The following is a 26,517-nucleotide window of genomic DNA, read 5'->3' on the forward strand; positions in this document are numbered from 1 at the left end:
ATGACAGATTTTGGTGTTTCATGTTGTCTTTGTCAAACATTATGACATGTACAGTTTGTCCGTTTTTTTCCGTTGATGAAATGACATGATATAGAAATGGCAAGTAGCATAATTTCACAGAAGGGTTTGCAGCTAGTTTACAGTAAAGGAGTCTAACTTTCACAACATGGTTATGAGGAATGTCTGAATATGAATCCCTAAAATTTCTAAAAATGGGTCAAATAATATTTTTTATATAAATAATCTATAATAATATACTGAATGTAACTTATTCTTACAATTTTATTTTATTTTACTTCAATTTTCTTAAATTAGCTACAGTTCCACCATCTTTTTGGTCTGTGCCTAATAACAGCTGAGCAAACAAGGTACCTCGGTCATCTTTCCCCTTTTTCCTATGAAATGACATATAGGGTGACATCTTACGTTAGCTAATGTTAGTAAAATACTAATTAACTAGCCAGCTGATGTTAGCGAAATGATTTATGTTGGCTAGCTAGCTAGTTAGCTAGTATTTTGCTAACATTAGCTGCAACATCTTTTAACCATCTACAAAATTAGGTTTATATTTCAACATAGACAAGCTGAGGAAAGGAGAAATATCACCAATGTTCTGCATTTTGAAGCACTGAGCGAAAAGGGGTGGGACTTTGAATGGGTCAATTAGCAAATCTTAGCATGCTAACATTCCAAACTACGATGGTAAATATTACACTTATTAGACATCAGGATGCTAACATTTTCATTGTGAACATGTTAACATGCTAAACCTGCAGTGCAGAACTTTTGTCTCCCCCTTTTGGCAGTGAGAGAAATCACACACGCTTAGGATTTATTTGTTTTATTCCAACCGTTGTGTCTAGATTTGCCAATTTTGTATGCATTTTGTATGTTTCTTCATTGTGTATGTTGCATAAACTAATAATGTTTCATAATGTGACAGCGCTGTGGTTAAGATCTACTTAGGTTCAAGGACAAAAAAACTTTGTTAGGATTTGGGAATAATCATGCTTTGGGTTAAATTGATCTCTCTTGCAAGATCTTTTGCGGGCCTGGCGTAACATCCAGATACAACCTCCTACTCCTAGATGCCTTAGCCTGTTCAGTCGCTGTAGTTGCACCCCCTCTGGCAAACTAATCACTGCTTTTTGATGTAAAACAGATCACTAGCAGTCTGCCACTGTGGGAATGTTGCCATAGCACCAGATCTGAAAAACAGTAGTATACTGCGAAATATACAGAGAGAGTTACTTGGCGGTGATAGGCTTAATCAGCACTGTGTAAACACATTTAGCAAGGATTTGAATGAAAGAGACGTTCATTTATATATAAAATTCCTACACTCGAGCTTTAACATGTAATTCAGCCTCAGAGTTTCTGTAGCTTTTTTAAATGCTGCACACACACCACCCACTTGGCACCTACGTTAAAACCAAACCATGAGATTACTTGTAATTCCTGTTTGACTGAGTCAGACTGTCTCCTAATTTTGAATGAAAATAACTGACACTAACTGATAATACTACCTGCGAGGTCTAAAAACCTTTGATGACACTGCAGCGAAGATGTTATCATACTGACAAAAATAACCTGAAAGAATTACCTGACACTCAACTGGTACTACAGTCAGTAGCTGATGAAGTACCGTCACTCCAGATTTCTGGTGCTGAAGAGCTGCCACTTCAGGATGATTTACTCTGCTTAGGCCAATTAGTGGATGACCTTTAGTTTCCATTCAGCCAGTTACATTAAGCTAAAGAGCTGGAGAGACAGAAGTGGGAGGAACAAGATCCTCCACTGAATTAGACTGCAAAGTCAGTAAATAAACCACATAAAAGTGTTATAATTCAAATTTAGTGCAGTGTTATGTGATTAGCTGGGTTAGCTGGTTGATGGATTGATTTCCTTTCGTGTCAAGCACACAAAGTGCCCAACCCTCATGGGTTTATAAGACACCAACTACAGTTCCAGTGTTCAAACATTTTCCTTTCAATACAAAATTGCAGTCCATTTTATAGCTCGGACTTAAACAGAACACTCTGCCTTCTCTCCCAAGCTTGACAAATAAAATCTGCTACAAAAAAAGTTTCCCTTTCAAAAGCACAACTCAAGTTTCTCATCCAGCCAAAAGAAGTCAACATAAATAGAGGACATTTTAGTGAAAAGTACATCCCTTAAGTCCTCAAAAAAAAAAAAAGGAACCTAATTTTTACCAAGCTCACGCAACAAACAGTCTGTCCTTAAACCTGCAGGTCTTTGAGACCAGTAGTAATGTTCCTGAGCGCAACACATAGTGATCTTTGCCTTTTGTTTAAGTTATAGCTGACACTATTTGGACTGTCCAAAAAATGTCCCCATATTGAAAATTTCCATCAACATCTGGAAAATGTTGTAGGCTAAAGGGAGAGGGATGTTTGGTAGGTTCTAAACTGCATTTTGCATGCATCTATGCATTTTCAACGTGTGCTGTTTAATACCACATACTGTATACACCCTGTTTCTGTTGTCCCTAGAGAGTGAATCCTGTTAAAGTTTCAAACCTGCCCTCTAATTTAAACTAAAGTCGACATGCTTGAATTGCAAGTCCATTGTTCAAAACCTTTCACTCTTCACAACCACAAACCCACAGCCATTTTTATTTTGCCCTCACTCTCGAGGTAACCTGCTTTTACGACATTCCTAATCCCACGTTATATTCCTTTTATGCAGTAAAATCCCACTCAAGATTTAATCCCCTAAAACCCAACCAGCATCGTTTGACAGCAGAACAAAAGGTTCAACACTGTACACTTTGCTCATAGAAATCTACTCAGGGTGTGAATGATGTTCAGTTTATGTTTCAGGTTGAGGTTCGACCTCATTAAAGTCATGTGGTCTCCATTAAAAACATGCTGTATGGTAGCGACTGTACTGTATGTCCTCAGCAGAGCCTTCTGTCGTGACTGCCGCCTGCCGCTCTGGTTTTACGTTCCCAAAAACATGAACTGTAAACTGTGTGGTGTGGCAGGCTTTTTTCTACAGCTCTGCTGTAATTATGCATTCTTGAAAAGCCAATTAAATTTCACAGATGCTCAGAAATGCTGTCTTTTGGTTTGGTCTTAATCTCAGGGCAAACAGATGTAGGCAGAGATGGAAAATGTTCATTGGTACACACGGAGTATGATGTTATATAAATATCCCCTGTGCCATGAAGGCAAGGACTCATATGGAGGCCAAGTTCAAAGTTAAATCCTGTATAATTTACAGAATTGGCTGGTTTCTCCTACAAAGTTCCAGGGTACATGATTATCCAATGTGTGGGATTGTGAGATCTGTTAAAGGTGACAGTCTAAATCAGCAGTTCCCACACTTTTTAGGCCATGCACCCCCTTCTACATCCTGGCCAGGTTGACAAACTCCCAATCTCCCAAGTATTCAAGAAAATGTAAGATAGCCTATTTTATTTATAGCCACTGCCATGGTGAAGATGTGGTAATCATATGCTATTAATGACATTTTAAAAAAAAAAATTGAAATAAATTACAGTTAAGTTAAGTACAAGTCTACAATATGGTTCATAAGCTTTTATATGTGGTCTCAGTGGAAAATACCACCATCACTGAATTGAACCAAGTGGTGACATAATTCTCAGGTGATCACAGTGTGTTATAACTACAGCTGGGTGTCATTCCTCAAGCTGGCATTAAGTGCCTGGTTAGATCTGTTATCTTGGTTCCTTGTTTTCATATTCTTATTCTGATTTTAATCATAATTTCACCAATTTTTGCCTGCTTGTATTTAGATGACATTTAAAACCACATATACATCCACCTGTTATAATGAGACCAAAGTTCAATATTTACAACAGGAGATGACAGCTGAGATGCTTAAACCTGTCCTGTGTTGTAGGTTCTAAAGTATATGCCTAAAATCAGTGGGAAATATAAACACGTACAAATTTAACATAGTTACTAGAATACAATTTTTCATACCTTTACAGTAAAAATCAAGGACCTCCTTGGTGATTTCATGATGGATTTATGGTGAAACAGTTCCAGTCCCAGGTGTTAATCATTATTAATTACTACACGTAAGGCAGCCTATATGTTTCTGTATCATGTTTTCTCCACTGGAGGGGCATCCTAGAAGGCAATTTACTATGTTTTTTAGACTGGGAGGGCGCTCTAAAAGGCCCTTTTATCACATTTTGTCCACTGGGAAGACACCCTTGAGGACCCTTTACACATTTTCTCTATGGGGAAAGCACTTTATTATCTTTTCTCCACTAAGAGGGCATCCTAGAAGGCACTTTATCACATTTACTCCATTAGTAGAGCACAGTAGAGGGCACTTGATCATGTTTTATCTACCACAGGGGCAACCAAGTGGGCACTTTTGCTGCGTTTATTGCAGTCCATCAGTGTACAGTAGCCTATGGACGGAGTCTGATCATGCAAAGAACTAAAAACAGTAGAAACAGTGCTCTGGTGGTAAGTTGAGGTGCAGCAGAGACCTCCAGGTGATCCTGACCTGTAGGACAGTGAAGGTGAGCTGGAGTGCGCGATCAAACTGTGATTTGAGAGCCTCTTCTGCTGATTGGACAATTAGAGGCAAAGAAGAGGGTGGGCACTAAGAAAAAACATTTGGGGAAGGGTACTTGTTGAGTTGTGACTACACAGATTACACACACACACACACACACACACACACACACACACACACACACACATAGACGAACACACAGATTTAGTCATTCAGTCAGTCAGTCAGTCAGTCAGTTCGGTGCAGGTCCAGCCACAACAGCAAACCTCCTCATGGCTCTACGGACAGCAGCATCTCTGTTCCTTTACCTGTGTTTCCTGCTGGTAAGTTCTCTCATACTCGACGATTTGGAAATATAACACTGCAACAGATTTAATCCTAGAGAGGAATAATAGCCACCAATGTTTAAGGTTGACCTCTTGACAGGCTCCATAATGATGTGAAATGAGGGCAGAGGTGATGCATTTTCTTCAGAATGTGTTAGACGGAGGAAAGAACATAAACCAGTGTGTAAACTGAGTGTATAATGTTCAGATTTCCATGTAGTTTTTGTTTTTTTGTATTTAATTTTTGTTTACCGTATCTGTTCTGTTTATTGTATCTGTTTTATGTTGTTCCTTATGTGTTTGTCGTGTGTACAGGCTGTGATGACAAAGGACAATAAATTATCTATCTATTACTGAGGAAGCCCCCTTGCTTTTGTTGTCTTGTCAGAAACACTTGTTGCTGCGGGCATGTGGTGTTTCTGTGTATCGCTGGGTTACTTGCCAGCTTCTTGTGGGGCTGATTACCTCAATTATACCACATTATGTGTCCAGTGTTTAACAAAAGATAAGACTTTGATTCTTACTTTCATTTGTTCACCACAATGCTTTTGCTGTAGCGATGTTGTCGGCTGGGGTTTGATTTGACTCTTTATCATTTTGGCTCTGACCCAACAAGGCTTTACAGGGTTGAGTTGTGTATTTAATTCATTAACATGCTCACATGAGCATCGCTGACTCACTGATTAAACACATTAGGCTTTTCAGATTTGTTCGCACACATTAAAAAATGCCTTTACATAAAAAACCCTTCCTGTCTCGCCTGCAGGGAGTAAGTTGCTGGCACGATCTGGACAACACAGAGTACGACTGTTGGCCAATCAACAGTCCAAATGATTACAACATGATCAGCTGTGGTGGTGAGTTTTTATTTGTTTATTTGTCGGCCTGGTTCTCTGTCCGTGTGAATGCTTTATTGCACTGTTTTGAGTGATTTATGTGTGCTTATTTAAAATCACTTAAAATCAGAGGATTTGCCGCAGGTCAGTGCAATTCAAAGTGCTTAACAGATATCTGACGAACCAGTAATAAGACAGAACAAATGAAGACCATAATAGAATGAAATAAAAACAACCTGATAGACAAAAAAGACAAGTTATAAAAATGATGACAATGACATCCAAAATATAGCCAAACTTGGCACACTGTGTAAAACTTACATTAAACCAGAATGCAATGATTTGTAAAAACTTTTCTACTTTTATTAAATTACGGTACAAAGGAAATATATTAATGGGAAAAGGTCTGTTTACAACAACTTTTCTTTTAACAACACTCAGTAAGTGTTTGGTAATTGAAGACAGTACTTGTTGTTACTGTCCAGATTAAGTTTTGAAAGTGAAACTGTTTCTCATTCTTGTCTGATATACGATTTCAGGTGCTCAACAGTTGTACTTTGTGCTTCATAATGCACCATTCATTTTCAATAGATGACAGGTCTGGACTCCAGACAGGTCAGTCTAGTACTCGAACTCTTTTACTATGAAGCTAAGCTGTTGTAACACGTGCAGAATGTGTCTTGGTCTTGGATTGCTGAAATAAGCGGGGATGTTTCTGAAAAAAGATGTCGTCTGGATGGCAGCATTTGTTGCTCCAAAACTTTTATGTTCCTTTCAGCATTAATGGGGCCTTGGAAGATGTGACAGTTACCCATGATGCCATGGACACTAACACACCCTCATACCAGCATAGATGCTGGCTTTTGAGGTTAACACCGGTAACAGTCTGGATGGTCCTTCTCCTCACATATGAAATGTGGACTCGTCGGACCACAGCACACTTTTCCAGTCTGCATACATTTGTAGATGCAGCGACAAACTGTGTTCACTGACAACATTTTTCCAAAGTGTTCCTGAGTCTATGTAGTAACCGCCTGAGGGGTCAAAGGTCACAGGGATTCAGTGTTTGTTTTTGGCCTTGCCCCTTGCATACAGAGATTTCTCTGGATTCTCTGAATCTTTTATTGATATTATGGATTGTGTTGTTTTGTGTTTTGTTTTGAGAAATGTTCTTTAATTGTTGGACTATTTGCCCACACAGTTTTTGACATAGTCGTGAAACTTACCCAGTCCATGCTTGTAAACAGCTGAGCTTTTTCAGGACGCAGCCGATCATGACACTGTCATCTGTTACAAATTGACCTGTCGAATGTTACAAACAGGAATTTTTAAATTTCATTTCATTCCACAATGTTCCCAGGCTTTTTTGCCCTTGTCACAATTTTTTTTATATGTTTTTTTTTTTTTTTTACAAAAAACAATAAAATTAATAATTTTGAACATTAAATATTTTGTCTTTACACTGTATTCATTTGAATACAGAAGTATTTGAAAATCATTGCATTCTGTTTTTATTTACATTTTACTCAGCACACAACATACTGTATTGAATAACATAAAGAAAAATAGAATAATAATCAAAATATAATAAAAAACATAAATACAGTAACAAGAAATAAATAACATCAAAAAGTAAAATGAAAACAAATAAAGTAAACATCTATATAAGAAGATAGGAATGAGAGATATTAGTGATAAAAGTAAGTAAAGTAAAATAACAATAACAAGTACAATAACAAGCAATATAACATATGAAAATACAAACAATAGAGAAATACAGTAAAATCAAGTAAATACTAGTAGTACAAATGGTACAAATTCAGCAGCAAACACAGTATCAGATACAGTGTGGCATCAGTGTTGTCAGACTGAGGAGAAAAGTTCAAGCTTTTTTAAGTTGGCGTTCAAAAATTTGGACACTTCCAGCTGCCTGCAGATCCTCAGGCAGTCTAAGACAATGTTTACATCATTTGCAGCATGAACAATTACATTGACTTAGTAGGTGGGGCTCAACAGAATGTGCAAATATAGCACACAGTGTTGCTGCATAAATATGTACACACTGTAGATGTGTATGTTCAGGCGACATGTGTGTTTGCTTGACGCAGGTCTGGAGATGGCCTGGGTGCAGCGTCCTCCAGAGAAAGTCACCAATGGGGAAGAGTTCAATGTCTCGTACACGGTGACAGCCTCAGATTCTTTCTACGAGTACTCTGTCAGGAACAAGATTTTCCAGTTCAGGTGAGTGTGTTACATAAACACCTGGAATACTAAACTTCTGCCATGCTCAGAACACACACACACACATGCACACACACATATATAGAGTAGTGGCATACTTCTTCACCACCACAACTTTAGGAATAATGTGAAAAAAATCAGAAATCAGGGTCAGTTAACCCCCTAATCAAAAATACATTTTTTCCTCCAGTCTGTTGTAGAGTTTATCCAGATAGATTGTTTTGGTGCGAGTTGCCAAGTTTTTGAGTCATCAGCCATAGAGTTGTCTGCCTTCCATTGTATATAATGGAGCTAGATGGCACTAATAGGATGGTTTGTGGTGCTCAAAACAAGCAAGCAGTGTCTCATACCTCAGCAACTGTATCTGATGTGGCCAGACTGCGTTTTTAACAAGTTGTTCTTGCTGTGGAATGAGTGCAGTTTAGTTAAGTTCAGGCACAAAAAAATACTTGTGCAGGTTTAGGATTAGACCATGCGTCTTATACAGCTGCAGGTCGGTGTACTATGTACATCTGTATTTGACAAGTTAGGAATGAGACCGAGCTGGAAACCCGAACGTCTCTTTCTAGAATTTATGACCCTTCATGTAAGGACTATTTTCTCTCTATCAAACTGCACCCGTCAACTGTATCACAGCACAGAATGAAGTGTGCATCTACTCATGGACAGGAAGTTACAGCACCACCAAGGACGCCATTAATGTTTAAATCCTGCGCTGTCACCAGCATGAGCCTCTCGTACATGAGAAGATGCACATCCAAGAAGATCCACATTTCAAATCTATTTTTTGGCGATTTGAGCACTGAGCCGAGTGCCATCTGGTCCAATTATATAAGAAGAGAGAGAGAAGGCACACATCTCTGCGGTCCATATCTCGTTAAGTCGGCAACTCACACCAAAACAATCTAGATAGATAAATAGCACTATTGTTAAGAGGACAAATATGTGTTTTTGATTTTAGGGTGAACTGTACCTTAACATTTATTAGTAAGTACATTTCACACAGTGTTCAGTCCTTGGTAAAAAAGAAAGAATTAATCAGCTAATGCACATAATCAGTTCCTTATTCCTGACTGATGCATATGTCTACCTTAATTCAGGCTAAAAACTGCTCCCATCTTAAAGCTCTAAGTAAGAAAGGCAAGGTGATCATCAGGTTTTTGTTTGAGCTTACATTGTAAATAGCATCATGGGTGTTGTGTTAATATATGTATTTGTCTACCCACCCTTGTTTTCTTGCAGTAATGCGTCAGAGGCAAAGAGGTTCTGTCATGAACACGAGTGCCCTGCAAACTGGAACAATGCCAATGAAATGAACTGCTGCGTGTATCACGCCAACATCCACTCCTGTCCTCTCGGTCTCATGGTGGGTACACAGCAGAGTGTCGTACAACTCTGGTTTCATCTCACCAGACATAAGCCAATCCACAGTGTCACTGTCTTCTCCTCCTCATAAAAAGAAAACTAAAGCAAGTAAATCCTATTATACTGGATTTGTGGGGATCCTGATACTGATATTTTGTAGTGAAAAACTTCTGACATTGATATACTGGCCAATTTTCTTTATACAGAATATAATAAACAGAATATAGAAAATATAGGCCTGCTTTAATACATTTTTTTTTCCTCAAAAGAAGTTAACACTTGTGACAAATATATATAAAGCAGGCAGGTTCTTTAACAGTTTAACAATTAAATTTACTGTCCAAAATAATATCAAGACAGAAATATTAAACTCTCATCTGTATATTTAATAATGATAAATAACTTTGAATTTAAAAAAACACACAAATAGAGCAAAATCTATGTATATATTAAAACTGAATTAAGATAAAGGGTCAAATACAGAATGCTGCCTATAAAAACTAACAAATAAAAACAATCTGCAACATCTTCTGTCAAAAAAAAATTAATTTAGCTGTATAAGGGACAACATGTTAACCAATATCTATATAGACCAATGGGCCATTAATTGGACGACCAATATATCGGCCGGGCTCTATTTATGATGGATGTTTTTTCCCATCTAATGACAGGAAGGTTATGAAAAACTGTAATCTGTAAGAGTAAAAGTATAATAACAACAACAATAACAACAACAACAATAATAATAATAATAATAATAATGATAATAATAATAATAATAATAATAATAATAATAATAATAATAATAATAATATTTTCCCTTGAGATGTAATGGAGTAGAAGTTTAATGTTGTGTAAAATTAAAGTACTCAAAGTACCACAAAGTTGTACTTAAACACAGTCCTTGAGTACTTGTAGATATTATGTCATGTTTGTTGCTTCTTCCAGATTTACTCTTAAGGCACCATGACTTCAAAGAAGCTGGAACTTTTGTGAAAAAAATGAAAATTATTATACTTTTGTTTGTGAAGTTGTTGAATGAATTAAGATGTTGAAGATCTCCAAAACATTACCCATCACCTCAAGGAAAAGAAATCATCTGAAAGACATAAAATTATAGTTACAGTAAGAAGATATAGTTATAAAAGTAAATTTTAGTACAGTTGAAAAAAATTTGTCTTCATTATATTATTTCTAGAGAGGCAGAGACATATCAGACATCATATCAACTCTGTGAGTGAGCACACAACTCGTCGAACCCTGATAATATATGAATGAACTGTAATTTTCCTCTTCACAGAAACAAGGTGGAATCTGTGGCCCGTGGATTCCTGACGATGGTAAAATAGTAACTCATACTGTATCCAAAGCAGGCAAGATGACCCAGAAATACTGGACTTCAAAGGTGAGCCAACCCAAACAAAACGCTTCAAAAGAATCTGTAATTTCTAACACGTGTAGAAGGTTTGGAGAGCATTTATTTCTTACAGCCCCATATCATGTCAATACCTGCAAGCATGTCATGTTATGTATTAACATACAGCTCAAAATAAAACCACACTCTTCTATTGAAACAATTCACTAAACTGCAGTTGTTCACTGACGGTCTGTCCGCTGGCAGATGTTCAGTTTGAACTTTGTTGTCTGAAGGGGATTCATCTTGCACCCAGACAAAACATAAAAGTCATGATCAAAGTGACACATCCTTCATGAGGCGTGCAATCCGTTATGTTTGTAGCTCATGTCACGATACAACATGGCAGCAGGTTGTAATTACTCGTCTCTCAGCAGGAAATTACAAGGGTGAGCCGTACTTTGGGTTGTGGGTTATCAAATGACTGTAAATTTAAAAGTACTGCACAGACAACTGAGTGAAAAACAAATATGAATTCATGAATGATGCAATTTTATCGCTGTGGTTTAAAACTTATGAGTATTCTCATGATACAGTTATCTGAGGGATTGTTGTCTTCGTATATTGTTTTCAGTTATATTATCAGTCAACGGTAATTAAATAATTTGCAGAACTGCTTTTCATGCATGCATTTCATTTTATTTAGCAAGGGATGGCCTTTCAATATTTTGTTATTTAATACTGGGGTTCTCAAAGAGATCCATGAAAAGTTATCAGTTATTTAAGTTGTTATGGCATAAAAATTATTTTATGTATTTATTTATTATTCATTCATTCAGAAAATGCTTCTGTATGGCCTGCACTTATTTAATGATTAGGCTTTTAGCAATCATTAGTTTTACACAAACTATTATTTTTCCACAAACGATTTTATAGGCTCATAATAGTCAAGTCCCAGGCTAGGCTTATTATTTTTTCTTTTATTAGGCCGTATATTTTAATATCAATCAAAATCTAACTAAAACACTAAAAATTAGACATTATACGTCACACATATTCTCCCTTTTTCATCCCCTGCCCTCCCCCTGCATGCATATACAAATTAGACTCCGTGGTTGATCATGGATAACTAATAATCCCCACCACCCCCTCCCGATGACAACCCCATTCACACCCCACTGATTTCTCCAATCATCTGTCTTATTAATTGATACAGGTGGTGCTGATCCATGTGGGAGTCACTTCAGTCATCGCTCATATCAAAATAGGACAGATGCACGCAGCCTTGGAGTCCAAAGTGCTCGTTGTCAGTGCTCAAGGTCAGTCTGCTCACAATACCAGAGCCTCTGTTGTTGCTGAATCCTACAGTTCAGTATGAGCTGAGTAAAGCCTCTGCTGCTCCGTCGTGTAGATATTTGAACAACATAACTATCTTTAAATTGCTGAGGAATATAGACTAAGAGTGCACTCTTGTTTGCATCCTGAATCTGTGCAGAAACTTTAGGGTAATTGTCAAGTTGTGTGTGACCTTTATGTAGAATTGTTATCATTTCAAAACCACTGCTGCATTATCAGCTCAGCTGCAATAATAAACTTTATTTTGTACTTACTGGTAGACAAGCCACTGCATGCAAAATATTATTTGTTAATGTGTCTGTAATTGTGTCTTGAACATCATGAGCCTCAGTGATTTCTGCCATGAGTTACATTTTAATTCAGTCAGTCGTTAGAAGTAACATATGAAATATTTTCCCAAAGAACAGTGAATAGACTCAAAAAATACTCCTTTTAAATCATCACTTAACAACCTAAAATGTCATCCTGGGAATGAGATTCAACAATCATCTATCTTTCTGCGGCATTTACGAACAGCTTAGACAAATCCTACTGATTTTACCTTTAAAGAAAATTTTGAAATACTTGTACTCAGCATGAGTTTTTCCATTTTCTGCTATTTTATACTTTGACTCCACTACAGGTATTTGCTAACTTTATTTCCTTTGCTGTTACATCTTTTACATATCGTTCATTTTGGTTGAAATCACTCTTGATGTGGGGAATTCCACTCAAATGCATTAAAATTAACTTAAGCCTGTTTTAAAAACGTAAGGCATCGACAGTACAGATATTTGTGTTCAAGTGTAGGGAGTCAAAGTAAAAAGTCAGTTACTCTGAGATCAATACAAGTTAAAATGACCAGATGAATTATGATGTATTAATAGGATAAGACAAATTAAGGCTTTATTGATCCCTGGGGGGAAATCCACAAGCTAACCAGCAGTATATAAACTATTTGAAATTATCTCCACCTTCACCTGCAGCAAGATTAAAGTGATGTCCACATTAATGCATCAGTGATTATAACCCAACAATAAACATCATTCTGAAATGAGCCAGGCTGCATAATGAGTACTTTCACCTGTGGTACTTAATTATTAGAGTAAGTAACAGAGTATGTTTACACTGTGGCGTTGCTACTTAAACAAACTGCATATTTTTGCCTCTGCTGAATTCAGTGGATGAAAACCAAAAATGTAAAATGTGTGTTTGTGCTTCAGTGTGTGGGGACGACGTCTGTGAGGTGGAGGAGAACTGTCTGAACTGTCCTGCAGACTGTGGCATCTGCCCGATGTCCATCACTATCAAGGTGGCCATCGGGCTTCCAGTCGCTCTCTTCAGCAGCGGTTTCATCCTCACCATGGTGGTCAGTCTGTGCAACATGCACACTTACACACACACAAACACAGGAGATGTGTCGTGCACTGATGTTTATCTTAATTTCCTCCCTGCAGTGGCTCCAGTACCAGAAACAGAGGATGTTTTGGGATGAGAGCTGGATCATCAACTACAAGAGCATAATATTTGGTAAAATGTCTCTGCTGTTACAAGACGCTGTTTACAGATTTATTTCAAACTTAACTTAAATTGAAACTCTAGACTTGCACTTTCTTTTATGACTTTAGAGTGCTTCAGGAATTTCATTTTATTTTAAAGTAGAGATGCACAATATTGGATTCTTGCAGATATTTTTCAACTCAATTTGACCAATGCTGATATATGCACATATGTTTTTTCCTGCAGTGGAAATAACATATTATTCTACCACCTCTTATCGTGACAGCCCACTGGCCTTTTCCATAAGTTTTTCTGTCAATGTTTTTTTCATTGTTGTTGTTTGTTGTGGATGTGGTAAAATAATAAATAAGTCTACAAAAAGATATTACACAGAAAGAATTAAATTTCATCATTATGTCACAGTTAAACCATTCAGCTCTTTTTGCAGGTGACATGCCGATATTGTTGTGTATTCCCACTTTAAAACAGCTATTGAATATGCTTGTTTTGTCAGAAAACACATTGATGTATCTCTTGTTATATCTGTTGCTACTATGTGAATTACATTCTAAAATGACACTTTTGTGTATTTTTACCTTTTCTCCAAAGCCGTAAATGGACCTCAGTTTTACCACATTTATGTCTCAGCAGTATAATTCTCTGATCGATTAGTGAATTACCAGCAAACTGACCATGTGTCTGTCTGGTGTGTGCAGGTAGAGTGTGCTACATGGGCCCCTGCAGCACCACCAGCCTGCAGCGCGTCAAGAGCATCTCCACCATCAGTCAGACAACTGATGTGACCGTGTGTACTGCAGTCAACACCTCCTTCAAACAAGGCTTCATCCAGCAAGGCATCTAGTGAGAAATGTCATCATTAGTTTATATAAACGATCAGAAATCAGAAACATTCAACCAACAGAAGTAAAAGGAGGCAGTTTTGACTTGAAATTAAAAAAGCTATATACAATATATACAAACAAATATAATACCTTAGACTATGTAACTGGCCCAGTAGTGCAACAGTCATGATGTATGAACTATATAGTAGTATAAAAGGTAATCATATAGGTATGAATACTAAGTATAATATAATAAAGTATATTGTGTTGTCTGCAGTGTATGTAACATGCACATGCTATACAGTAATAGTACCAAACTGTTTAGTATTTAGGGAATACTAGACAGGGAGAACTATATAATATAATACAATATAGCCTATAAAAGCACAGTGATATAATCAGTATTATGCAATGTAAAGTACAATAGTTATATAGATACTGTGCTACTTTGCTCATTTCATGTATTGTCTAGTTGCCTTGATTGTCAGTCCGTTAAAAATAAATATTAATTCATTATTTCATTTTAATCCTTTTCTGACAAAATGCTTATGCTTTATGAAGAATTTCCTCTCTATTCTATATTTAGGTGATTAAGTCTGACTTGCTGATGTTCACTCTGTTGCAGTGATGGGAAGACGGTGGCAGTAAAACTCATCCAGAATAAACATTTCACCCTTTCTAAAACCATCAGGAAGGAGGTGAAAGAAGTTAGGTGAGGAAAATCCTGCAGAGGAACAGGGAAAAATACATTTTACTGACTGAATAAATACTTGTTTCACAATGTGTTTTTGCATACTGCCTAACAGGCAACTTGACCACCCCAATCTATGCAAGTTCATCGGCGGTTCGATCGAGGTCCCGTACGTGAGCATCATCACAGAGCACTGCCCCAAAGGAAGCCTGTCTGATGTCCTGCTGAATGATGACATCCCCATCAACTGGGGCTTCAGGTGAGACGAAATTCACTTTTAGATTCTTTTTTAACACAGTGACCATTTAGCTGATATTCTGATATTTTTTGGCTGTTTTGCTTTACTTATTTTCTTCTTACTTGAAGTAGATCCACCGCTGGGCTTTGATGATTGCCCTCCCTTGTGCCTCAGTGTTAGATAGAATGCGATAAAGTGCCCTCAAGGGTGTCTTTCCCTTGAAAAACAACATGATGAAGTGTCCTCTGGACTGTACTTCAAGACAAGAAAATGTGATGCAGTGCCATATAGGTTGTCCTACATGCTGGAAAATTAGTTGGCCTCTATGTGCCTCTAAATGGTTGAATAGAGGTGTATCACAGCAGTTGTTGCACTTTAAGTCACATAATAAAACAATTTTAATCTAAACCAGAGGTACTGGAACTGTTTCACCATATAGCCAACATGACTTTTAGCACACTGGCGCCCTTTTGTTCTGACCCTCAAAAAGCCTGAGTCAGCCAATTAATAGATCTGCTGTTAGTGGCTGTGATACCCTTTATCTGTCTATTTTAGCCTTTTAAGTAGTTTAGATATGCAGATAGGAGCTGAAGACCATGGCCTAGTCAGTGCTTTGTGCTGATTAAATGAGAGATTCTGTGGTGTATAATGTCAACATGATGCAATGAAATACAAAATGTATTTTGCTGAATAAAGCCTTAGTAGGAAATGTCAGATATTGGTGTCAATCTTTCAGATGAGCTATGATGACAAACTCATTTCCAGACTCAATATTTTTGCACCACAATTCAACAATCAAGCTACAATCATTCAGAGAAAAGACTTAAATAAAAAAATTCTCAATAGGCCATAATGCCGTGCGAGCCATGAGACATATACCATAAGATTTTTGTGTTTTTGTTTGGCGTGACCCAGTGTTGGAACACAAACAGATAGGGGTGTTTCTTCCCTTGTGCAGACTGTCCTTTGCCACTGACATCGCCCGCGGGATGGCATACCTCCACCAGCACAAGGTGTTTCATGGGAGACTTCACTCCAGAAACTGTGTCATTGATGACCGCTGGGTGTGCAAAATCTCAGGTGACAATGCATCATCCTCAGACACAACTGTCAACTCGAGTGTATACACACTGTTATATTCTGTTTTAGTAATTACACACCTGTAATAAGTCACTCAACATACACAGTTTCAGGGCAATTGCACCTTTTTGGTGTTTGAAAAAAAAGTGCCCAGAATAATGAAATGAGGTGCCTTGTCTAAAACTTGGTTAAGTTCCCACTAGAGTGCCTTTGCAGTTTTTACGTAACAAGGAAAAGTGCCATCTAGAGTGCTCTTCCAATTGTCAAAACAAGGAAAAGTGCTCTCTAGAGTGCCCTTCCAGTAGACAAAATGTGGTAAAGTGCTCTGCCCCGCTGCATATATGTTGTGCCCTTCCCCTCAGAGTCCACCACTGATCTCTTTATCGGAAATCAGTGCACTCCTCAGCCACATCCTATACCAGCAGCAACATTATTATCGAACAACACCCTGCGTTGCTGTACTCTGTATTTCTCTGTGTTTGGCTTCAGATTATGGGCTCACAGTCTACAGAAAGGAGGAATTTGAGGCTGGCAGTAATGGCTTCACTTGTGGGGATGTAAATCGTATATATTGTGCCCCAGAGGTCCTGCTGGGAAGCACCTCCAACATGACACCAGCAGCAGATGTCTACAGGTGTGTTTGAGTGTCACAGCATTGATTTTTTTAAAAATTGCATGTAAAAATTGAGTTATGGAAGATGGACATGCATCTTCATACATATAAAAAGCATTACTGTTGAATCATAGAAACTGCACTGAGAAATACTATCCTGTCTCTACTTTCCCCTCCTCTTCTCAGCTACTCCATGATCCTGGTGGAGATTGCCACTCGCTCTGACCTCATTTCAGTGAGTATGACAGCCTTCCCTGAAGATTACAACCTTCGGCCTCCTTTTGATCTTTGCTCTGTAACCAGCAGTCCTCTCAAACAGGACCAGGCTGAGGGAGTGAGGCTGGATCTCATGTGGCGCCCCCCGCTGCCCGAACTCAAAGCAGGGAAGGCAGACACTGACTGTCCCCATCAAGGAGACTACTGCGAGGTCTGTCACATGTGTGAATCTCGTTAGAGTTGTATAAACATGAAAATGTTTGATTAGTATTATATGTCATAGGCATATGTAAGAACATATTAGAGAATGAGGCGTTGCTCTCTTCTCTGAACAGCTTATTAAGAAGTGTTGGTCTCATAACATCACCATGAGGCCAACGTTTGAGCAGGTGAAGAAGATGCTCGACAAGATGAACCCACACAAAGTCAGCCCTGTGGACATGATGATGAACCTGGTAATAACCGGCTGATATACAGTAAAATAACATGTAGCTACACCGGTGTGAATTTATATAGTATGCATTGAATCCACCATGAAAAGTACAATAAATATACAAACTGTTATGTAACGTTATTTGGATCAAAACCTCCATTTTCCAAATGGTAGCAGTTTGAAGACAAATGCTAGGTTGTTGTTGCATCTTGAACTGGCAGATGGAGAAGTACAGCAAACATCTGGAGTCCATAGTTGCTGAGAGAACACAGGATCTTCTTCAAGAGAAACAGAAGACAGACCGGCTTTTATACAGTAAGTCAGGATGGATAACAGCGTGGAGTGATGTGAGAGAACTGCACGGCTCTAATGATTGATCAAAAGCAGAATCATATTATTGGTCTTGTTGGGGTTGCAGAGACAACACTGATATATTTAGTACAAGCTGGACTTGATTTGTTGTGCATTATGTAAGGGACTGGTTCCCAACCTGGGGGTCCAGTCCTGAACCCCACTAGGGGTTGCCAAACATTACAACTGGGCCAAGCCTGAAGGGGCAGAATTTGATTTGGCTCTATATACAGTACACCAATTTCTCATTCATCTTTATGAAGAAAACTACATAGAATTGTCATGTTTAAAGTTTGAATTATTATTTTAGCAGTAAAGTAAATAAATAAAAATCTCATATGATGAGGACATGGGTGAAGACCTGAACAAATCTATTTTCACAAAGCCTTCGTTTAACGGCCTCATCCTGGGCCACGTGTCACGGAGAAGAAAATACTGAATTTGTCAAAAAAAAAAAAAGAAGCCTATTTAATATGTGTGATTATTAAATATGAAAAAGCCATGCATAATACGAGATAGAAAATTGTAAAAAATGTTCCTAAAAATATCAGGAAAACTCATCTCTGATGTAAAAAAATTACAGGAAATATTCAACTGAAAATTAACCAATCTATTGTTTATTTTACACATAACTGCAGTGACCAAGTTCATTATTTGGGTTAATTATACAGTTTATCAGCTGTTTTGTAAAATATGTCACTTTAGGGTTGTCGGTAATAGAAAAGGTGTTTCATACGGAAAAAGGTTGGAAACCGCTGATGACAAGTAAACTATAAAATGTGCACAATCATTATTTACAACATGTGTACGTCATAGTGCAGCTTTATAGAAAGTTGCTCAAGGCACAGCTGTTACTGTTAAGTTAATAGACACAAGCAAATGTGTTCACTGCCATCTAGTGGTTAAGAAGCAGCACTTTCATCACTCCGACCCATCGTCGACATACAAAGCAAGCAAATTTAACAAGCATAATAACTTCCAAGAAAAACACAATTTAGGACTCAGCAAATACAGTCTAGATAAACAAAGACAACAAAAGAAAGAAAGAAAATAAGAAAACCAAAAAATAAAGTGCATTAAATAAAAGATGTAAACAAAATCAAAACAAAATGTCATTTTCTGATGGGGGTCCATCCAACAAATATTCACACAGAAATAGAGCTTCCTAGATCTTATCACTGTCAATGAATTGTGTAGAAAATATTGCAGGTTTTATCAAGTTATTGTAGAAAAATAATCAATTTTTCTGAAGTTTTTTTCTGTTTTTTCAGCTGATATATTTTAAGTCATGAAATTCCTGTGCAGGTATGTTACCAAAACCGGTGGCTGATGACCTTCGTCAAGGTCGAACAGCAGAGGCTCAGAGCTTCTCCAACGCCACCGTCTACTTCAGGTGTGTGTTGTGTGAAACAAATTAATTATATAAAGTTATTTATAATGGATATTTGCTCAGTTGTAGTGTAACTCAAATATGTTTCAATAACAAGGAAACATATAGATTGATTTTTTTTTCGTCATTTTCCCCTCTGTGCATTGTAATTTTACACTTTTTTTAAAAAAACAAACAATGTTTGATTACCTACATGTTGAATTAGAGATGAGTAACTCTGTATTTCCCCCCTGTGACAGTGATATTGTTGGCTTCACTCAGCTGTCTGGTGCCAGCACCCCCCATCAGGTGGTGGATTTCCTCAACCAGCTCTACACCACCTTTGATGATATTATTGACAATTATGACGTCTACAAAGTGGAGACAATAGGCGATGCTTGTGAGTGAAGATGAAAATTTGGTTTTGAATTACAAACAGTTACAATTACAATGATGCGCAACTGAAATTGATTATCTAAAAGGCAAAAAACAGATTTACTGAAGAGTCTGAAGAACATCTGAATGTGCGTTTTGATGTTTATTTGACATTTTATTTGTCTCTTTTCATGGAATAATGGCCAACCGTCCAGACATGGTGGTGTCTGGAGTCCCTCAGGAAAATGGCATCAATCATGCGGGAGAGATAGCCAGCATGGCTCTGGATCTGGTCAGTGTCTGCCACACTTTCAAGATCCCTCACAAACCCAACACTCAGCTGAAGATACGCGCCGGCATCCACTCGGGTACTGTGGACATTTGTCAGTTTAATTCAACCATATACAAAGTTGCTGAGTGTATTTTATGTTTATAGAATCTAACTGTGCAGTCCAGTTTTAAAAAACACATAATCTGAAGTTTGAGGGCAGTCCAGTCACTCAACACTTCTTTATAGCCTCAGAAATTTCTGTTTACTGTAATTCAATTAGGACACAAGTTATCAGAAATGTGACAACAGCAAGAAAACAACATTTTCTGTAATATTTTCCCAGAAGTTAAGATAACAGTTGGCTGTCAGAGGACACATTTATAAATTTACAGTGGTCAAAGGTTGCAGAATAGATAGAGAGAGTAACTACCTGTACATATATATGTCAGAAGGTAAATGTTAATAAAAATTAAATGTAAATCGAGCATAAATCGTAATTACTTTTTAAAAGATGTATTGTTTCACAGGCAGTACAAAAGCTATTACATGCACCACCCACCTAACAATTTTTATCAGTCTTTAACAATAACTGATGAAGAAACAGTAAAACAGGAATTTAATTTTGGTGAAAAAATGTTAACGATACAAAACAATAATCTTCCCTAAATAGATCATATTCATTCAACTGTGTTTCACACCATGTTTTTCCTGGTCATCCATAACCCCCTGCAGTAGCACATAATGTCCCACCAGGGGTCCTCGCCCCACAGTTTGAAAGCCACTTCTCTAAAGTGTGATAGCATCAATTATACTTCTTGTAAAATAAAGTCAGGTGCATGCTAATTGACTTATGCACAGGCTTGGGCAGTAATGGCTTTCGTGTTATGAGATTACGTAATCTGGATTTAGAAAAAGGTAAATGTATTCCATTACTATTACACATAGAAAAGACATAATCAGATTACAGATACATTTAATAAAAATGGGGATTACTCAAGAATACCATATTACAACTAATATTACTACAGAATGATACACATTACAAAAATTAACAAATCAGCACCACTCACCACTCATGTGAAGCTTAACTTACTTTACTGTTGCCAATTCATCATCATAACCTCCTGTGAAAAAATACTTCCCTGTGTGGAAATTTTGCCGCTTATTTTGTTAAATCAATCAATCAATAAATGGCACACAAAAAAGGAAGGAATAACTAGACAAACTAATAAACCTGACAGTAAACACAAAACATTATATTTGGCTAAACAATTCCATCATATTTTATATTGAAGTAACCCAAAAGTTACTTTAATATTGTGGTACTTGGATAAGGTTAGTCTACATTTTTTTTGTATTAGAATACATTTTTTAGAGTAACCCTCTCAACCCTGCTTATGCAGCGCAGCATGTATGTATGTATGCACACTCGCATCAAAACATAACAGTATCTTACATATCTTAGATTCCTGTCTTTAAAATTTGTATTTATAAGATAAATGGCTCAATCACAACACAACAGAGTGGCACCATACCAACATACCAACATCATGTAAAGCTTCCATCTCATCTCATTTTAGAACCATGTGTTGTAAAATGATCCATAACGTGAATCAACCTAAACCTTAAAAGTCACCTGCATACAAAAGAAAACAATGTGCTTGGACAGGCCAATCAGATTTCAGGGTTGGCAAGAAGAATTTTTCCTGATTCTGATTGGATCAGCTCTCAATTCTGATTTAATGTGATAATAATACAATTTAAGTTCTGTGGCTTTTTTCAACAGGTTGATAATTTTTCAAAATCATTGATTTGACTGCTTCATCTATACACATATGTAGGTCCTAGGTAAAAATAACTCTAAAATTTAGGGTATGTCCCCTTTAAATAAGCTCACATGCATCATCATGATTATATACACATATATACACAATATTATCCACCAAAAGAGTTGCTTACAATCACTGCTGTTTATTCTGCCAGGACCTGTTGTGGCTGGTGTTGTTGGTACCAAAATGCCTCGCTACTGCCTGTTTGGGGACACCGTGAACACTGCATCAAGGATGGAATCAACAAGTGAAGGTAATGAAGGATTAGACACACTGTCTTTCATCCAATTAATATCTCAAAGTGGAACAGTCGGTCTAAAAAAGAATCAGGTTAATTTCACTTCAACTTTTACTGTATGAGCTCTGCAGCTGTGCTACATGCTGTCTGCTGTGTTGTTGTAACTGTCTTCAATGACCGGTCAGAATTAGCGTTTGGCCTGTGCTGTTGCTGCTGTTATTGTGCCAAACAGGACTGTCTGTCTCTGTGTTTGCTCACCAGCACAACACCGTGGAGTTAATCTAATCCTCTGCATCAAGCTAGTGGGGTAATGGAAAAGCATGCAGTGACTGAAGGGTCAGATTGTAGGTTTAGGATAAATATGAGAAGAGACGACCTTTGTAAGGAAAATCATCCAGATCTCAGAGTGAGGTCTGAGTACACATTACATTACTTTGCTTTGCACATTTTGCAAACATGCTTTTAAGTCACTATGTAAAAAATAAGGGTCATATATGTTGTAAAATGTGCAAAACATGTCTATGCAATTTGCCCTATAGACTTGCTTTAGAGATCTCATAAAGCCTTGTAACTGCATGTATATATATATATGACTTACATTCAATAATATACGGGGTACTAGACTATATATGCAAAGTGTACTGTATATTGTAAGTATTGTGTGAAACCTGCATTATATGACTATGTAACGAAAAATCAAAAACATAAAACATGTAATGTGAATTATATTACGTACATGAATGAAAATGGTATATTTTATTTTACACATTACACTAATTTTAATGGATGTGTTTGATACAATATGGGTCAAGTGATGAAATTTGATTTTGTATGTTATATTTTAAATGGGCTATTCCGCACCTTGTGTCGTTTTCAATCCTGAGAAATAAAGTAATAAAATGTAACACATTTTGCACATAATGGTGCATGATGATGATGCAATAAATAAATAAATAATAGGATAAAATAAAATTGCTACAATAAATTTTAAGCACACATTGTTAATATTTCTGCGTTACATCACATGGTGTGTGTTTCTTTATAATTGCATCCACAGCTCTGAAGATCCAGGTGAGTGGAGCCACAGCTGACCTGCTTCACAAACTCAGAGGCTACGTTCTGACATGCAGAGGAACACTTAATGTGAAGGTAACATTATATTCATATATACTCAACAAAAATATAAAAGCAACACTCTTGTACGACTACAAGATCTCAGATTTCTCTCATGTTTATTTGTTCAAATCTGTTTTCTTGAGCACTTCTCCTTTGCCAAGATAATCCATCCACCTGACAGGTGTGCCGTATAGAGATGCTGATTAAACTGCATGTTTATTGCACAGGTGTGACTTGAACTGGTCACAATAAAAATCCACTTAGGCACTGACCTATGGCTATTTTACATAGGGCTGCAGAAATTACCAGATTTTTATGACTCGCCTGCTTTTTCTCTGATTGGCTTTTACCCTGATATTCTTACCCTAACCCTAACCAATCACTCCTCATGCGTAAACCTAACCAACCCAGTCAACAAAAACAATGAATGCTAGCCAGTCAGAGACAGAGTAGAGCAGGTCATGACTTTATCCTCCTGAGAATAAGACTGGTATGTGTAGCTATAGTTCAATGCCTAATAAATGTCTCTTTTCAATATCAAACTGTGCAATTTAGAGTATTTTTTTTATTGTGATCAGTCCAATCACATCTGTGCAATAATCATGGCTGTTTAGTCAGTATCTCTATATGCCACATCTGTCAGGTGGATGGATCATCTTGGCCAAGGAGAAGTGCTCAAGAAAACAGATTTTAACAAATTTGTAATAGAATTTGAGAGAAATAACTTTTTACATGCACAGAAGAAGTCTTAGATCTTTTACTTCAACTCATACAAAATTGGAGCAAAAACAGTGCTGCATTAATATTTTTGTTGAGTGTATTTTATGTTTATATATGACCTGTGTTAACAAATATTGAGATATTACACTGGCTGCAATGACAAATCCAAAACAACCAGTGCAACAAATGTATATTGAGCTGCTTGTGGCTGTTCTATATCTTTAATTTGTGCTGAGAGAACCCACTTCAGAAACCACTGAAGAGAGGGGTGCATTCAGTACATTCCTGGTGGTTGCTGTAGTGATTGAACCGTTTATTGTGTTGGAAGGCACATCTTACTGGGCAGGGCTGATATACACCCACTTACCAGTTTATTACCTAGCTAAAATGAATGCAGTCTAATACAACAGCCCTGCAATAAGGATAGGATGTTCAGTTTCTTCTAAATTGTTCTAGAAGTGCAGTGATTCAACTGTATGGTCCATTTTTTTTCTAGAGGCTTCAGTTCATGCTGCTGTTAAATTGTATTGTATTATATTACCAGTGTCTATTTGTCAAAACAAGCAAACACAAAAGGAACAAAGTCATGCATGGTTCCTGCATACTTCTCCTGCTTTGATTTAAAAAAACAAAACAAAACAGAAACAAAAACCTTGGCCCTCCCTGGTGCACACTGGTCCTGTGCCTGTTTTCCTATAATTTCAGGTGCCCACAGTGTATACCCAAAACAAAACAAAACTAGTTATGTAAAAAAAAAAATGCTAAACAATGACAAACAATAAGAATTGATAAGAATTAAGCTGAACTAATAACTAGCAAGAGAACTATCAGAATGTAATGTACTGTATATAAAGCAAACGTCTAGAATACTAAATTACATCTCTTTACTATAAGGACGCCCTTAAAACCAGACAACCCTTATGTCACATCACAATATAACAATATCCAAAATCTAAACTGATATGTAGTCTCAAATCACAATATTGCCCAGCCCCACTTGCAATGCCTTTATATTGTGGGGGAAAAAAAACCCAAATAACTTATAAAAACACGTTTGCATTTTTTACAACTTAAATTAGATTAAATTTCTTAATGCAAAACATAAATTTCTAATGTAGAATTAGACGTGTTAAACCTTGAAAATCTCTTTATATTCACTTGGATGAAGCTTCTCGCCATTTGAAAAGTGAAGAGTTAATATATATACTTCAGTGTTTCATGATTTCAGCTGTGATATGTAGAGTTGGAGATGAGCATTAAATGCTAACAAAAATAACAGTAGGTGTTTCTATTTGCCCACTCCATGATATCGATCAGGGTAAGCTAAATAGCAGAAACACCTCCTTGTGTAATACAACAACAGCACAAAAGAGCACATTCTCCAATATGATTGTACAGTATCAACACCTCTATAAAAAAGCTTCAACAAAAAACTGAACAATATGTGAATTTATTGCAGGACTTTTGTCTTATAATGAATTAGGTTTGGCTAGATGCACCTAATAAACTGCATCTCTTGAATTAAACAATTAGGGTGATAAGCTTTGTTGCAGTTTAAGTTATTTATCAGGTGTTGTGGAACTAACTGTTAAAGCAAAATTTTAAATTAAAATAGATGCATTGATAATAACATATGAGCTGGTGTAACTGGTTGTAACTGACTGAAAAAGACAAAGGATTTATGTGGCTGAGATTTGAAAAGATCATGGGAAATTTAAAACTTCCCTTCAAGGGAAAAGAGTCTGGGTGTGTCTGGTATTTGCTCTCTTATCCAGTTCTATGGCTTCTATTCACATTGCAACCTAAGACCTCTTTTTTGGATGGTGCCTATGTGATTATGGGGGAGGGGTTTACTTCTCAGTCCCAGAGGACAGGGCCTGCCTGCACTGCTGACACTTGTGATGTCTTGCTAAGAGGTGGCCCCAGCTGCTGCTCTCTGCCCCCCCATCAAACCCTAATGGCTTTATTTAAAATTCAAAGGGACACATGCTTTGCAATATGACTCTCTTGTCTCACGGTGTCTAATTTTTCTCAACCCAACAGGGTAAAGGAGACATGACAACATGGTGGCTTGAAGCAAAGAGAGACGATAACACAGATCCGCTCTTCAGAACACTCGACTCCAGACTGGTCCCAGTGCCAGTTAGTAACTAAATCAGAGACTAAAATGTGAAAATAATTGGTCAGGCTTTGTTTTGTGTAATTGTGTCCAGTTAAATGTGCAGATACAGTGACAGGATGAGGAGATAGTTGATCATGAAATTAAATGTCATGCCGAATTGCAAATCCAGTAGATGTTACCATTATTGGTCCATTGTTGTGACCAGATGATGATGATGACAAACAAAATCCCTCTGATAATAATTTTTAGAAATGCACAATATCTACAAAACATTTCTTTTTATAATACATGGACACCTTTTATTTATTTTTTGCACATGTTGAGAAGAATGTACAAAAATATGCAGAGATACATGCCACAGTTGAGGGAATTTAGAATATTTTGAGTTTTAATCACACAGTGTTATTTTTCTCTCATCTATATAGCTTTATTTAAGAGGAAAGGAGATTCACTGAGATTCATTTTACTGCCTGAAAATTAAGAGAACCCTGTCTTAGGATAAGTAAACAGAAATTTTCATAATTTTTTTATAAAC

General features: G+C 37.1%; 1 protein-coding gene across 1 annotated transcript; it reads left to right on the forward strand.

Annotated features, from left to right (window-relative positions):
- The first annotated feature begins 5,603 nt into the window (after positions 1–5,603).
- On the forward strand, positions 5,604–26,263 carry LOC146324090 (atrial natriuretic peptide receptor 1-like). Its single transcript, XM_084723354.1, has 22 exons — positions 5,604–5,704; positions 7,792–7,924; positions 9,167–9,290; positions 10,590–10,694; positions 11,860–11,962; positions 13,202–13,347; positions 13,436–13,508; positions 14,195–14,339; positions 14,946–15,032; positions 15,127–15,270; positions 16,208–16,329; positions 16,819–16,963; positions 17,129–17,177; positions 17,262–17,369; positions 17,494–17,613; positions 17,813–17,906; positions 19,248–19,335; positions 19,572–19,711; positions 19,902–20,054; positions 21,941–22,039; positions 23,082–23,173; positions 25,904–26,263. Exons 1-22 carry the CDS (start codon positions 5,689–5,691, stop codon positions 26,012–26,014), a joined length of 2,397 nt encoding a protein of 798 aa, XP_084579480.1. The 5' UTR covers positions 5,604–5,688; the 3' UTR covers positions 26,015–26,263.
- Positions 26,264–26,517: the final 254 nt, after the last annotated feature.

This window comes from Lutjanus erythropterus, chromosome 7 (genome assembly GCF_056507025.1).
Source record: "Lutjanus erythropterus isolate fLutEry1 chromosome 7, fLutEry1.hap2, whole genome shotgun sequence".
Taxonomy (NCBI): Eukaryota; Metazoa; Chordata; class Actinopteri; order Lutjaniformes; family Lutjanidae; genus Lutjanus; species Lutjanus erythropterus.